Source organism: Engystomops pustulosus, chromosome 10, assembly GCF_040894005.1.
Source record: "Engystomops pustulosus chromosome 10, aEngPut4.maternal, whole genome shotgun sequence".
NCBI lineage: Eukaryota > Metazoa > Chordata > Amphibia > Anura > Leptodactylidae > Engystomops > Engystomops pustulosus.
The window spans coordinates 72,610,025-72,622,611 of record NC_092420.1 but is presented as its reverse complement, the minus strand read 5'-3'; the positions used below and the strand labels follow the sequence as shown (position 1 = coordinate 72,622,611).

Below are 12,587 nucleotides of genomic sequence, written 5' to 3'. Positions count from 1 at the left end.
ACAACTAGCACCAGGTTAAAATAATAATAGCAAGTGAATATAAAATAAAGTATTGCAATGTTTCCACTACAAATAGTTTATGGTTTTGTCGAGATCTCAAATTTACTTTTGGGATCCAGATTCCTATGTGGAGCTTGTTACTTGTCCACAGATTTACTACTGACTCCTAGAACAAGAGGCTGCAGCACAGTAATAATGAAAGAGAGAACAATCAGAGGTTTCTACATCGTTCCATCATTTATAATTTAACCTCACAATAATATACTTGCAGAAGGTCACATTTACATACTGAACATATTTCCTTGTAGGTGAGGTGCCTAAGTCTTACTTAGGAAAAACTGGTTTCAAACACAAGAAAGGCCTGCTTATGGCACTGGACATTTATCCAACTAGAACTTTGAAGCAAGATTATGTTTTCTTTTTTCTTTCTTACAATACAATGATTCTACTTCCTCTGAGATATACTCCTCTACATCTCTTGCCCATTTATTTTCTATCTTACCATTACAGTTATTATCTTCCCGGGATGTCAAATTCATTCTAATGTTTGAAATCGAAGGGTTTACTCCCAAATATTTTCCCAAGTAGTTCACAGTTACCTTTTCCTATCCTCTTCAAAAAATTCTTTATCCATTAATGATCTGCAAATAATACAAAACATTCTGAGTCCCTTAAACCAAACTCACTCTTTACCTGGTCAAATAACTTCAATTCCTTTCCCTTCATATCTATATCTCCAAGCCCATAGACTCCTTTCTACTCCCAATTGGAAAGCCATCCCTGCTGTCCTTTCCATTTACCCATATAAAATAAGTCTCTTAGTAACAAAAATTCTGAAATATCCATTGGTAACTGGAATTTTTTTCTAATAAGCCTCCAGACCACACTGGTATCTCTTAAAAGTATTGATGCTTTTCCTGGTATCTTTAAATTGGAATTATTTTCATGCACAAATCTTCCCAAAGTTAAAGAGGAAGCTAGAGTTTCCCCTCTAGTAGTAAGATTGTCTTAAGCACAAAAACTGTTGCAAAAGTGCAAATGCACCAAAGAAAGTTTCATCTAAACAAGAAGAAGCCAAGCCAAATAAAAGATACATGTGTCCCCATAAGTTTATATATTGTCTAGAAGCTGACAGAATCTCATTTAGATTTCACCAATTTAGGAATTTATTAAATACTGCACAACAATATTATTAGATTTCAGTAAATTTGCCTTTAGTAAAACCATATAAAAAACGACAATTATTAAAACTTTTTATGTTATTTCAGCCACTTATCGGACCATCTGGGGTTTTGAATGATTTGGCATGTAAAGTGGTAAGTGCACATGTATGGTTGTCCTATAAATAGGATGAGGCTGGAGATAACACATTCAGGTCTTTAGGGTTTTTGTAGGATTGCTCTTTTCTTCTGATTAGGAGTTTTATTTAGGATTGCTCTATGCAGATAGGAGGTGTAAATAAAATGTACCATCAAAGTGTATTCCGGTCACAACCACATATCTTCTCTTATAATCCCATATGTGATGTAAATAGGGTGACTGTATATTTCACATCAGGATAATAATAATATCCTGCTGCAGGTCCCATTATACACAACCAGGAGTTCCACTAACATTTCTGCAGGTTTTTGTGGCGGTCAAGCTGCAGCTCGAGTCATGGAATCAGTGTTGATTTCTGTTTCTGTGTCTTTAAACGTATATTTTGCTTCGCTATTACCTAATAATAACCAAATGATTCCCTTTTATTTAGATAGGGATTTCAGATGGCGGTCTTGGTGGTATGATTGGCTGAGGTCTTGTTTCATTCAGAAACTAATCCCAACTTATCCGGTAAACTGTGCAAAATCTCATAACATTATCATTTCTTTTATATATATTTATGTTTCATTGGTAATAGTGACCATTTGGAGGACACATTTCCTTACATATTTACCTTGCTCTGTAGTATTGTGCCTCAGTGTTACTAGGGACCTCTGTACATATAGGGTAGAGCATAAATGATATTAATCACACAGAGCTTAGTAGATGGGATGTAAGAAATAAAAAAATGCAATATATACACAATTTATGGAAGTATTTGGCTAGTGAAAAAAAAATCATAAATTTCCCTCTGTACACATATGGATTTGGAACAATGTCATCCAGATGTGATTGGGCAGTATTCAATCTTATTCCACTTGAATTACTTTCTTGTCTGTGTGCTATCTTTTTTTTTGCAGATAGTACACTGACACATTTATTTCAATAGCCACATGCACACAGCTGGGTGTAGTCTGTAGAAAACTCAGAGCAGGTCCTATTCCTGCCCATGTTTACAACCCGAGCCTTCCCACAGAAGACTATGACAAAAATACTGACACCACCCGGGAGACACTCAGGAGTCATTTGATGCAGCTCATATGTGCAGATCACTTACTAGGTAACACAGTTATGTGACTCTTCTAGAGGATCAGATACGAGTAACACACAAACCTTTCCTGCTGACATACGGCTCGGCAATGGATTACACACTGATGACATTTGAAGCACAAAAATAGATCACATATCTGTTATTCGTGGCCAGAGATTAGCACATGTTCACATGCAGGGAGCCAAAACCTGAGAGATTTAGAAAGCAGAACACAATCCTTTCTATCCGTGTTTTACACAATCCCTTCTCTTCCATCATCTCTCCTCCAAAATGTTTCACTAGTAAAGTAACCCAGACTTTATTATATCACTGGAGATACAGCTACTGTATTCTCCAAAAAAGGTTAAAGCTGTTTATATCATGTTATATTTTACTTCATTATTTATCGTACATATCTATTTTTTTTTAGGGACATTGGACCAAGAAAGTAGAAGAGATGAGAGCAAGCAATAAAAAAAGAATAAAAAATATAAAATCTTATGATTAATCCTTTTGATTTCCTTGATGATCAAACAATCTGTTTCTTATACATCTAATATTTCATCCAATCAATAAATCTTTCTTCTAATCAATCCACTTGTGTTGTTTTATTTAGTTGTACTGAGATTTCTTGATTCCACCAGAGGAATAATTCTGTGGTTTGTCCTCAGTAACTCATGTATACTAGAAAGAAGGGCCAGAGTAGAGGTTATAGGGTAACTCTGCTTTATATTAGATGTTATCATGTGTTTTCTCACCATTGGTAGTAATACTTAGCACATAACCACTCTGTAGGCTCAGTAATATGGTGTTAGGGGGAAGGCTGCTGCAGGCCTTCTCTACTTCCTGGAACCTTGTAGGGGTCAGTTGCTTGCAGTATCGCTGGTACATGGACATCTACAATGCCGAGGCCTTTGTATGCCGTGCTGCTCACCTCAATAGCACTTTCACCAGTTGGAATTCTTTTTGCTTCCAAGTGTATTCAAAGTTTCAATTAAAAGGTTATTTTAGGTAAAATAAAAGTTAAGGCTTAAAATGGCTTCTTCAGGCTTTTTGAACATATATTGATACCTCATAGATAGAGATGAGCGAGTATACTCGTCTGAGCTTGATGCTCGTTCGAGTATTAAGGTACTCGAAACGGCTCGTTGCTCGGACGAGTATTTCCCCTGCTCGAGATCGAGCATTTAATTAAAAAAACACAGTGAAGAACAATGAAGAATAGAATAAAAACTGTGAACACAGGATCATTTAAGTGAAAAACACAGTGAAAAACACAGCGAAGAATAGATTACAGATGTTCGGCACATCTGCTTACTTGTCGGGAGATACGCGCGGAACAGTGCGAAGAATAGTATGTGAAGAACAATATATATGTGTGAAGAACACATTGAAGAACACGGTGAGCAGGACAGAGACACCGGGACATGGGCAGCACGGAGACACCGGGGCAGAGAGACATGGGCAGCGCGGAGACCCCGGGGCAGAGAGACATGGGCAGCGCTGAGACACCGGGGCAGAGAGACATGGGCAGCGCGGAGACACCGGGGCAGAGAGAGATGGGCAGCGCGGAGACACCGGGGCAGAGAGACATGGGCAGCGCGGAGACACCGGGGCAGAGAGACATGGGCAGCGCGGAGACACCGGGGCAGAGAGACATGGGCAGCGCGGAGACACCGGGGCAGAGAGACATGGGCAGCGCGGAGACATCGGGGCAGAGAGACATGGGCAGCGCGGAGACACCGGGGCAGAGAGACATGGGCAGCGTGGAGACATCGGGGCAGAGAGACATGGGCAGCGTGGAGACACTGGGGCAGAGAGACATGGGCAGCGCGGAGACATCGGGGCAGAGAGACATGGGCAGCGTGGAGACATCGGGGCAGAGAGACATGGGCAGCGCGGAGACACCGGGGCAGAGAGACATGGGCAGCTCGAAGACACCGGGGCAGAGAGACATGGGCAGCGTGGAGACACCGGGGCAGAGAGACATGGGCAGTGTGGAGACATCGGGGCAGAGAGACATGGGCAGCGTGGAGACACCGGGGCAGAGAGACATGGGCAGCGTGGAGACATTGGGGCAGAGAGACATAAGCAGCGTGGAGACATCAGGGCAGAGAGACATGGGCAGCGTGGAGACACCGGGGCAGAGAGACATGGGCAGCGTGGAGACACCGGGGCAGAGAGACATGGGCAGCGCGGAGACACCGGGGCAGAGAGACATGGGCAGCGCGGAGACACCGGGGCAGAGAGACATGGGCAGCGCGGAGACACCGGGGCAGAGAGACATGGGCAGCGCGGAGACATCGGGGCAGAGAGACATGGGCAGCGCGGAGACACCGGGGCAGAGAGACATGGGCAGCGTGGAGACATCGGGGCAGAGAGACATGGGCAGCGTGGAGACACTGGGGCAGAGAGACATGGGCAGCGCGGAGACATCGGGGCAGAGAGACATGGGCAGCGTGGAGACATCGGGGCAGAGAGACATGGGCAGCGCGGAGACACCGGGGCAGAGAGACATGGGCAGCTCGGAGACACCGGGGCAGAGAGACATGGGCAGCGTGGAGACACCGGGGCAGAGAGACATGGGCAGTGTGGAGACATCGGGGCAGAGAGACATGGGCAGCGTGGAGACACCGGGGCAGAGAGACATGGGCAGCGTGGAGACATTGGGGCAGAGAGACATGAGCAGCGTGGAGACATCGGGGCAGCGAGACATGGGCAGCGTGGAGACACCGGGGCAGAGAGACATGGGCAGCGTGGAGACATCGGGGCAGAGAGACATGGGCAGCGTGGAGACAGCGGGGCAGAGAGACATGGGCAGCGTGGAGACAGCGGGGCAGAGAGACATGGGCAGCGTGGAGACATCGGGGCAGAGAGACATGGGCAGCGTGGAGACATCGGGGCAGAGAGACATGGGCAGCGTGGAGACATCGGGGCAGAGAGACATGGGCAGCGTGGAGACACCGGGGCAGAGAGACATGGGCAGCGTGGAGACACCGGGGCAGAGAGACATGGGCAGCGTGGAGACATCGGGGCAGAGAGACATGGGCAGCGCGGAGACATCGGGGCAGAGAGACATGGGCAGCATGGAGACATCGGGGCAGAGAGACATGGGCAGCGTGGAGACACCGGGGCAGAGAGACATGGGCAGCGTGGAGACACCGGGGCAGAGAGACATGGGCAGCGTGGAGACATCGGGGCAGAGAGACATGGGCAGCGTGGAGACACCGGGGCAGAGAGACATGGGCAGCGTGGAGACACCGGGGCAGAGAGACATGGGCAGCGTGGAGACATCGGGGCAGAGAGACATGGGCAGCGCGGAGACATCGGGGCAGAGAGACATGGGCAGCGTGGAGACATCGGGGCAGAGAGACATGGGCAGCGTGGAGACACCGGGGCAGAGAGACATGGGCAGCGTGGAGACACCGGGGCAGAGAGACATGGGCAGCGTGGAGACATCGGGGCAGAGAGACATGGGCAGCGCGGAGACATCGGGGCAGAGAGACATCGGGAAGGGCAGAGAGATCGGGGAGACTTCAGTGGAAGAAGAGGAGCGGATTCCGGGACAGCGTATCTCCCGACAAGTAAGCAGATGTGCCGAACATCTGCAATCTATTCTTCACTGTGTTTTTCATTTAAATGATCCTGTATTCACTGTGTTCACTGCTTTTATTCTATTCTTCACTGTTCTTCACATCTGCTAACTTGTCGGGAGATAATATACGTGCGGAACAGTGAAGAATAGATTGCAGATGTTTGCATACATCTGCTAACTTATGAGAAGACATTCTTTTTCAATTAAATAACACATTTTATTCCCGAACCATGGTCCCTTTGAAAAATGCTCGAGTCTCCCTTTGACTTCAATGGGGCTCGTTATTCGAGACGAGCACTCGAGCATCGGGAAAAGTTTGTCTCGAATAACGAGCACTCGAGCATTTTAGTGCTCGCTCATCTCTACTCATAGATGTCCAGGTTTCTTTGCGAGTCCCAAAAATCTAATAACTAAATCCCTTGATAAATGTGGTGCAAGGTGCTTTGTTGGAATAAATTATGGCAGATTTCTGTCATAAATAGATTGATTGATAACCATTTTTAAATGTACAGGGCCACATTTACAGCTTAAACTGCCCTAAGCGCTAAGTCTGGACACTCCCCTATTGTTTCCACTGGACTATTATAAGGATTTACTTCTGCCTAATTGAAAAATAATGGTTTTTGACAAGAGATAAAGTATTAAACTATCTGTTCGTGACAGTGATATCTCAACCGTGACCTGAAGGTCACATCCCACTCCTAATACCTATCACCATTTGTACCCTCATTGCTGTATATTATGACCCTGTGTGTAAGGCTATATACCATTAAGTAATTGTATGAGACAAGGACGGGTATGCTGAATTTGTGTTCAAATGTGTAAGATCACTGCCTGAAAAATTAGAACACTTAAAATTTCAATATTTATTAAATATATTAAAAAGGGGCCACTCTGCAGCCACTTTCAGGTCACTGCACTGGTGCCGGATGACGGCGACAATTGCGGACGAAAACATGATATAATAGCGTGCATTTGCAATGTATCCTATAGGTTTCAATCTATATGCCTCTGATGACACACTACTAGAGATGGGTGAATCGATTCTAATGATTCTAACTTCAGTTAGAATTTCAGGAAAAATTTGATTTGTCAAATTTTTTTGCAGCCAGATCTTGTTGCAGTGTGCTCAGCAGAGTTTTGTGGCACAGAATCTTTAAAAAAGCATCAGAAAAGCGAGTGTGGGAGCTTGGTGGCGAGTGTGCATTGATCTGAAGTGTGTGCAGTGTCCTAAGTGTGACTTTACTTTAAGGGATTTAAGTTTGAGGGACGTTAGCATGTAACTGCTGTATTTTGTGGTACTTTGACTGTAAATTCTTCTTTTTGTGCATATTTCTATTATAATCCCCATTAGAACAATGGACTCCATAAGTGGCATTGCTACACAGTGTACATCCTGTGCCATGTATGCTTTCCTTGAACAGCCGTTTGAGGGGGAATACTGCTGTGTGGGATGTGTGAAAATTGCTCATCTGGAAGCCCAGATTCTGGATCTAAATGAGCAAGTCTCAAGGCTGCGGGCAATTGACAATATGGAGCGAAGTTTGCTGCTCCTGGAGCACAAACTCTCTGGGGAAGATGGGTGTGGGGAGGGAAGTATGGAGGTGTAGAGTGAGGGGGCAGCTAGTTGGGTAACATGTAGAAGGCGGGGTAGAGGGAAGAGTTGTAGGGAGTCTAGTCCTGATCTGGTGCACCCCAATAAGTTTGCCAGGCTGGCGGATGAGGGGGATATCAGCTCTGGGGTAGCAATGCTGCAGCAAGACGTGGCCTCTAGCAACCAGGGGACTGTCTGCTCCAGTAAGAAGGGTAATGGGAGCACAGGCAAGGTCAGACAGGTGCTGGTAGTGGGAGATTCGATTATTAGGGGAACACACAGGGCAATCTGTCACAAAGACCCGTGCATACCGAACAGTGTGTTGTTTGCCGGGTGCTCGGGTTCGGCATGTTGCGGATCGGGTTGACAGATTACTGGGAGGGGCTGGTGAGGAACCAGCGGTCATGGTCCACATTGGCACTAATGACAAAGTAAGAGGTAGGTGGAAGGTCCTTAAAAATGATTTCAGGGATTTAGGCCATAAGCTCAGGGCAAGGACCTCAAAGGTAGTTTTCTCCGAAATACTACCTGTACCATGTGCCACACCAGAAAGGCAGCGGGAGATCAGGGAGGTAAATAAGTGGCTCAAAAGTTGGTGTAGGAAGGAGGGTTTTGGGTTCATGGAGAACTGGGCTGACTTTGCTGTCGGCTACAGGCTCTACAGTAGGGATGGGCTGCACCTCAATGGGGAGGGTGCAGCTGTTTTTGGGGGAAAAAATGGCTAGAAGGTTGGAGGAGTGTTTAAACTAGAGAACTGGGGGGAGGGCAACTACATTTGTGCAGGGCAAATAGACAGTGTAGATAGAGAGCTGGGAAGAGTCATAGTCCATGGGGGATTAAGGGGGGCTGGAATGAGATTGGGGAATAAGAACAAAAGGAATACGGACAGGGAAATCCATATAAAGTGCATGTACACAAATGCCAGAAGCCTCACAAACAAAATGGAGGAACTGGAACTCTTTATGTTGGAGCGGAAATATGAAATAGTATGAATCAGCGAGACATGGCTGGACAGTAGCTATGACTGGGCTGTTACTATAGATGGTTATAGTTAGAGATGAGCGAGTATACTCGTCCGAGCTTGATGCTCGTTCGAGTATTAAGGTACTCGAAACGGCTCGTTGCTCGGACGAGTATTTCCCCTGCTCGAGATCGAGCATTTAATTAAAAAAACACAGCGAAGAACAATGAAGAATAGAATAAAAACAGTGAACACAGTGAACACAGGATCATTTAAGTGAAAAAGACAGTGAAGAACACAGTGAAGAATAGATTACAGATGTTCGGCACATCTGCTTACTTGTCGGAAGATACGCGCGGAACGGCAGCAGGGAGACATCAAGCAGCAGGGAGACATCAAGCAGCACGGGGAGACATCGGGCAGCATGGGGGAGACATCGGGCAGCGGGGAGACATCAGGCAGCACGGGGGAGACATCGGGCAGCACGGGGGAGACATCGGGCAGCACGGGGGAGACATCGGGCAGCACGGGGGAGACATCGGGCAGCACGGGGGAGACATCGGGCAGCGCGGGGAGACATCGGGCAGCACGGGGGAGACATCAGGCAGCACGGGGAGACATCGGGCAGCACGGGGAGACATCGGGCAGCACGGGGGAGACATCGGGCAGCACGGGGGAGAAATCGGGCAGCACGGGGGAGACATCGGGCAGCACGGGGGAGACATCGGGCAGCACGGGGGAGACATCGGGCAGCACGGGGAGACTTCAGTGGAAGAAGAGGAGCGGATCCCGGGACAGCGTATCACCCCGACAAGTAAGCAGATGTGCCGAACATCTGTAATCTATTCTTCACTGTGTTTTTCACTGCGTTTTTCACTTAAATGATCCTGTGTTCACTGTGTTCACTGTTTTTATTCTATTCTTCACTGTTCTTCACATCTGATAACTTGTCGGGAGATAATATACGCGCGGAACAGTGAAGAATAGATTGCAGATGTTTGCATACATCAGCTAACTTATCAGAAGACATTCTTTTTCAATTAAATAACACATTTTATTCCTGAACCATGGTCCCTTTGAAAAATGCTCGGGTCTCCCATTGACTTCAATGGGGCTCGTTATTCGAGACGAGCACTCGAGCATCTGGAAAAGTTCGTCTCGAATAACGAGCACCCGAGCATTTTAGTGCTCGCTCATCTCTAGTTATAGTCTTTTTAGAAAGGATCGTATAAATAAAAAAGGTGGAGGGGTTTGTTTATATGTGAATTCTTGCCTCAAGCCCGTCCTGCGAGATGACATCAGTAACGCAAATGTGGAGTCCCTATGGGTGGAGATAAGGGGAGGGAAAAAGAATAATAAAATATTACTAGGGCTTTGTTATAAGGCTCCAAATATATTGGAGGCAGCAGAGGAAATGCTGATAAGTGAAATGGATGTGGCTTCAAAGCATGGTGAAGTACTTATCATGGGGGACCTCAATTACCCAGATATTGACTGGGGGGCAGAAACATGCAGGTCCTTCAAAGGCAGCAGGTTCTTGTCAACAACAAAAGACAATTACCTGTCGCAAATAGTCCTGGAGCCAACAAGAGGGGGGGCACTGCTGGACCTTATCCTAACCAACAGACCTGATAGGGTATCAAAACTACATGTTGGGGGGAACCTGGGGAATAGTGATCATAATATCATTGATTTTGTATTATGCTTTTCTAAGAGCGTTAGGGAAGGGGCAACCAACACTCTAAACTTCAGGAGGGCAAATTTTCAGCAACTAAGGGAAGACCTTAAAGGCATAGACTGGGATAATGTTTTCAAAGACAAAAGCCCCCCCAAAAAATGGGACTTTTTCTCATATATTCTGAAAAAGTTCTGTGAGAAACACATACCTTATGGGAAAAAGCATAAGAGGAACAAGAAAAAGTCAATGTGGCTAACTAGTCTTGTAAGGAAAGCAATAAGCGAGAAAAATAAAGCGTTTAAGGTGCTAAAACGTGAAGGTAGCGATGAGGCATTACAGGATTATAGAGAGAAAAATAAATCCTGTAAAAAGCAGATAAATGCTGCAAAAATAGAGACTAAGAGAAAAATTGCCAGGGAGAGCAAAAATAATCCCAAATTATTTTTCAAGTATATAAATGATAAGAAACTAAAAACAGAGAGTGTGGGTCCCCTTAGAAATAACATGGGGGTCATGGTGGAAGGAGATGAGGAAAGGGCCAATCTACTGAATGTCGCCTTCTCAACTGTCTTTACCCAGGAAAATCCCCTGGTGGAAGACACAATGAGGAATAATGTAAATTCTTTTTGGAATGTCAACAGTTTAACCCAGGAAGAGGTACGGCGCCGCCTCGCAACCACTAAGATAGGTAAATCACCGGGGCCAGATGGCATACACCCCCGGGTTCTGCATGAACTATGTACCATGATAGACAGACCGTTATTTTTAATATTTGAAGATTCACTGAGGACTGGTTATGTTCCACAGGACTGGCGCATAGCAAATGTGGTAGCAATATACAAAAAAGGATCAAAAAGCGATCCTGGAAACTACATACCCGTGAGTCTAACTTCTGTGGTGGGGAAAATATTTGAGGGGTTTGTCAGAGATGCTGTCCTCGAGTATCTCACTGTGCACAACCTTATAACCCAGCGTCAGCATGGGTTTATGAGAGATTGGTCCTGTCAGACTAATCTGATTGGTTTCTACGAGGAGGTAAGTTCAAGACTGGATCAGGGGGACGCTGTGGATGTTGTATATCTGGACTTTTCAAAGGCATTTGACACCGTGCCACATAAAAGGTTGGTATATAAAATGAGACTGCTGGGAATAGGGGAAAATCTGTGTATTTGGGTAAGTAATTGGCTTAGTGATAGAAAACAGAGGGTCATCATTAATGGCACATTCTCAGATTGGGTTGACGTTACCAGTGGAGTGCCACAGGGGTCAGTATTGGGGCCACTTCTTTTTAATATTTTTATTAATGACATTGTAGTGGGTTTACACAGCCAAGTTTCAATATTTGCAGATGATACTAAGCTGTGTAAAGTAATAAATACTGAGGTCGATAGTTTAGCATTACAGAGGGATTTGTGGAAGCTTGAGGAGTGGGCATAGAAATGGTTGATGAGGTTTAATGTAGATAAATGTAAAGTTATGCACTTGGGCCATGGAAACAAAAAGTATAATTATGTTCTAAACGGTCAATTACTTGGTAAAACTGCAGCTGAAAAGGACTTGGGGGTATTGGTGGATGGTAAACTTAATTTTAGTGACCAGAGCCAGGCGGCTGCTGCTAAAGCAAATAAAATTATGGGATGTATCAAGAGAGGAATAGATTCTCATGATAAAGACATAGTTTTGCCCTTATACAAATCCCTGTTCAGACCACACATGGAATATTGTGTACAGTTTTGGGCACCAGTGTATAAAAAGGATATAGTAGAGCTGGAACGAGTGCAGAGGAGAGCAACCAGGATTATTAGGGGAATGGGGGGATTAGAATACAATGACAGATTACAAAATTTGGGATTATTCAGTTTAGAAAAAAGACGACTGAGGGGAGACCTCATTACAATGTACAAATACCTGAACGGACAGTACAAGGATCTCTCCAAAGATCTTTTTATACCTAGGCCTGTGACCAGGACAAGGGGGCATCCTCTGCGCCTAGAGGAGAGGCGATTCTACCATAAACATAGACAAGGGTTCTTTACTGTGAGAGCAGTGAGACTATGGAACTCTCTGCCGCAGGAGGTTGTTATGGCGGACTCTATGTACATGTTCAAGAGAGGCCTGGATGCCTTTCTGGAGAGGAAAAATATCACGGGTTATGGGGATAAAACATTTATTTAATTCTTAAAGGTTGGACTTGGTGGACTTGCGTCTTTTTCCAGCCTTATATACTATGATACTATGACTATGAAGCCGAAGTTTATGCTGATTCGCGGGATCGAAGTTGGTTTTTTTCCCAGCTCCCCGGTTTCCGCTCCCAGCACTCCTCTCCCCGGTCTCCGCTCCCGGTCTCCGCTCCCAGCACTCCGCTCCCAG

The 12,587-nt window shown here is 45.6% G+C and overlaps 1 protein-coding gene across 3 annotated transcripts in view; it reads left to right on the top strand.

The window, feature by feature from the left end:
• The window catches only part of LOC140105169 (ranaspumin-like), a 42,915-nt gene extending 39,933 nt beyond the window's left edge, over positions 1–2,982 (top strand). For all 3 annotated transcript variants that reach the window (XM_072129113.1, XM_072129112.1, XM_072129114.1), the window contains 3 exons: positions 1,269–1,316; positions 1,751–1,830; positions 2,820–2,982. In XM_072129113.1, the coding sequence (XP_071985214.1) occupies positions 1,269–1,316; positions 1,751–1,792 (90 nt within the window). In that variant the 3' untranslated portion in view covers positions 1,793–1,830; positions 2,820–2,982. The remainder of the gene's footprint in view (positions 1–1,268; positions 1,317–1,750; positions 1,831–2,819) is intronic.
• Positions 2,983–12,587: the final 9,605 nt, after the last annotated feature.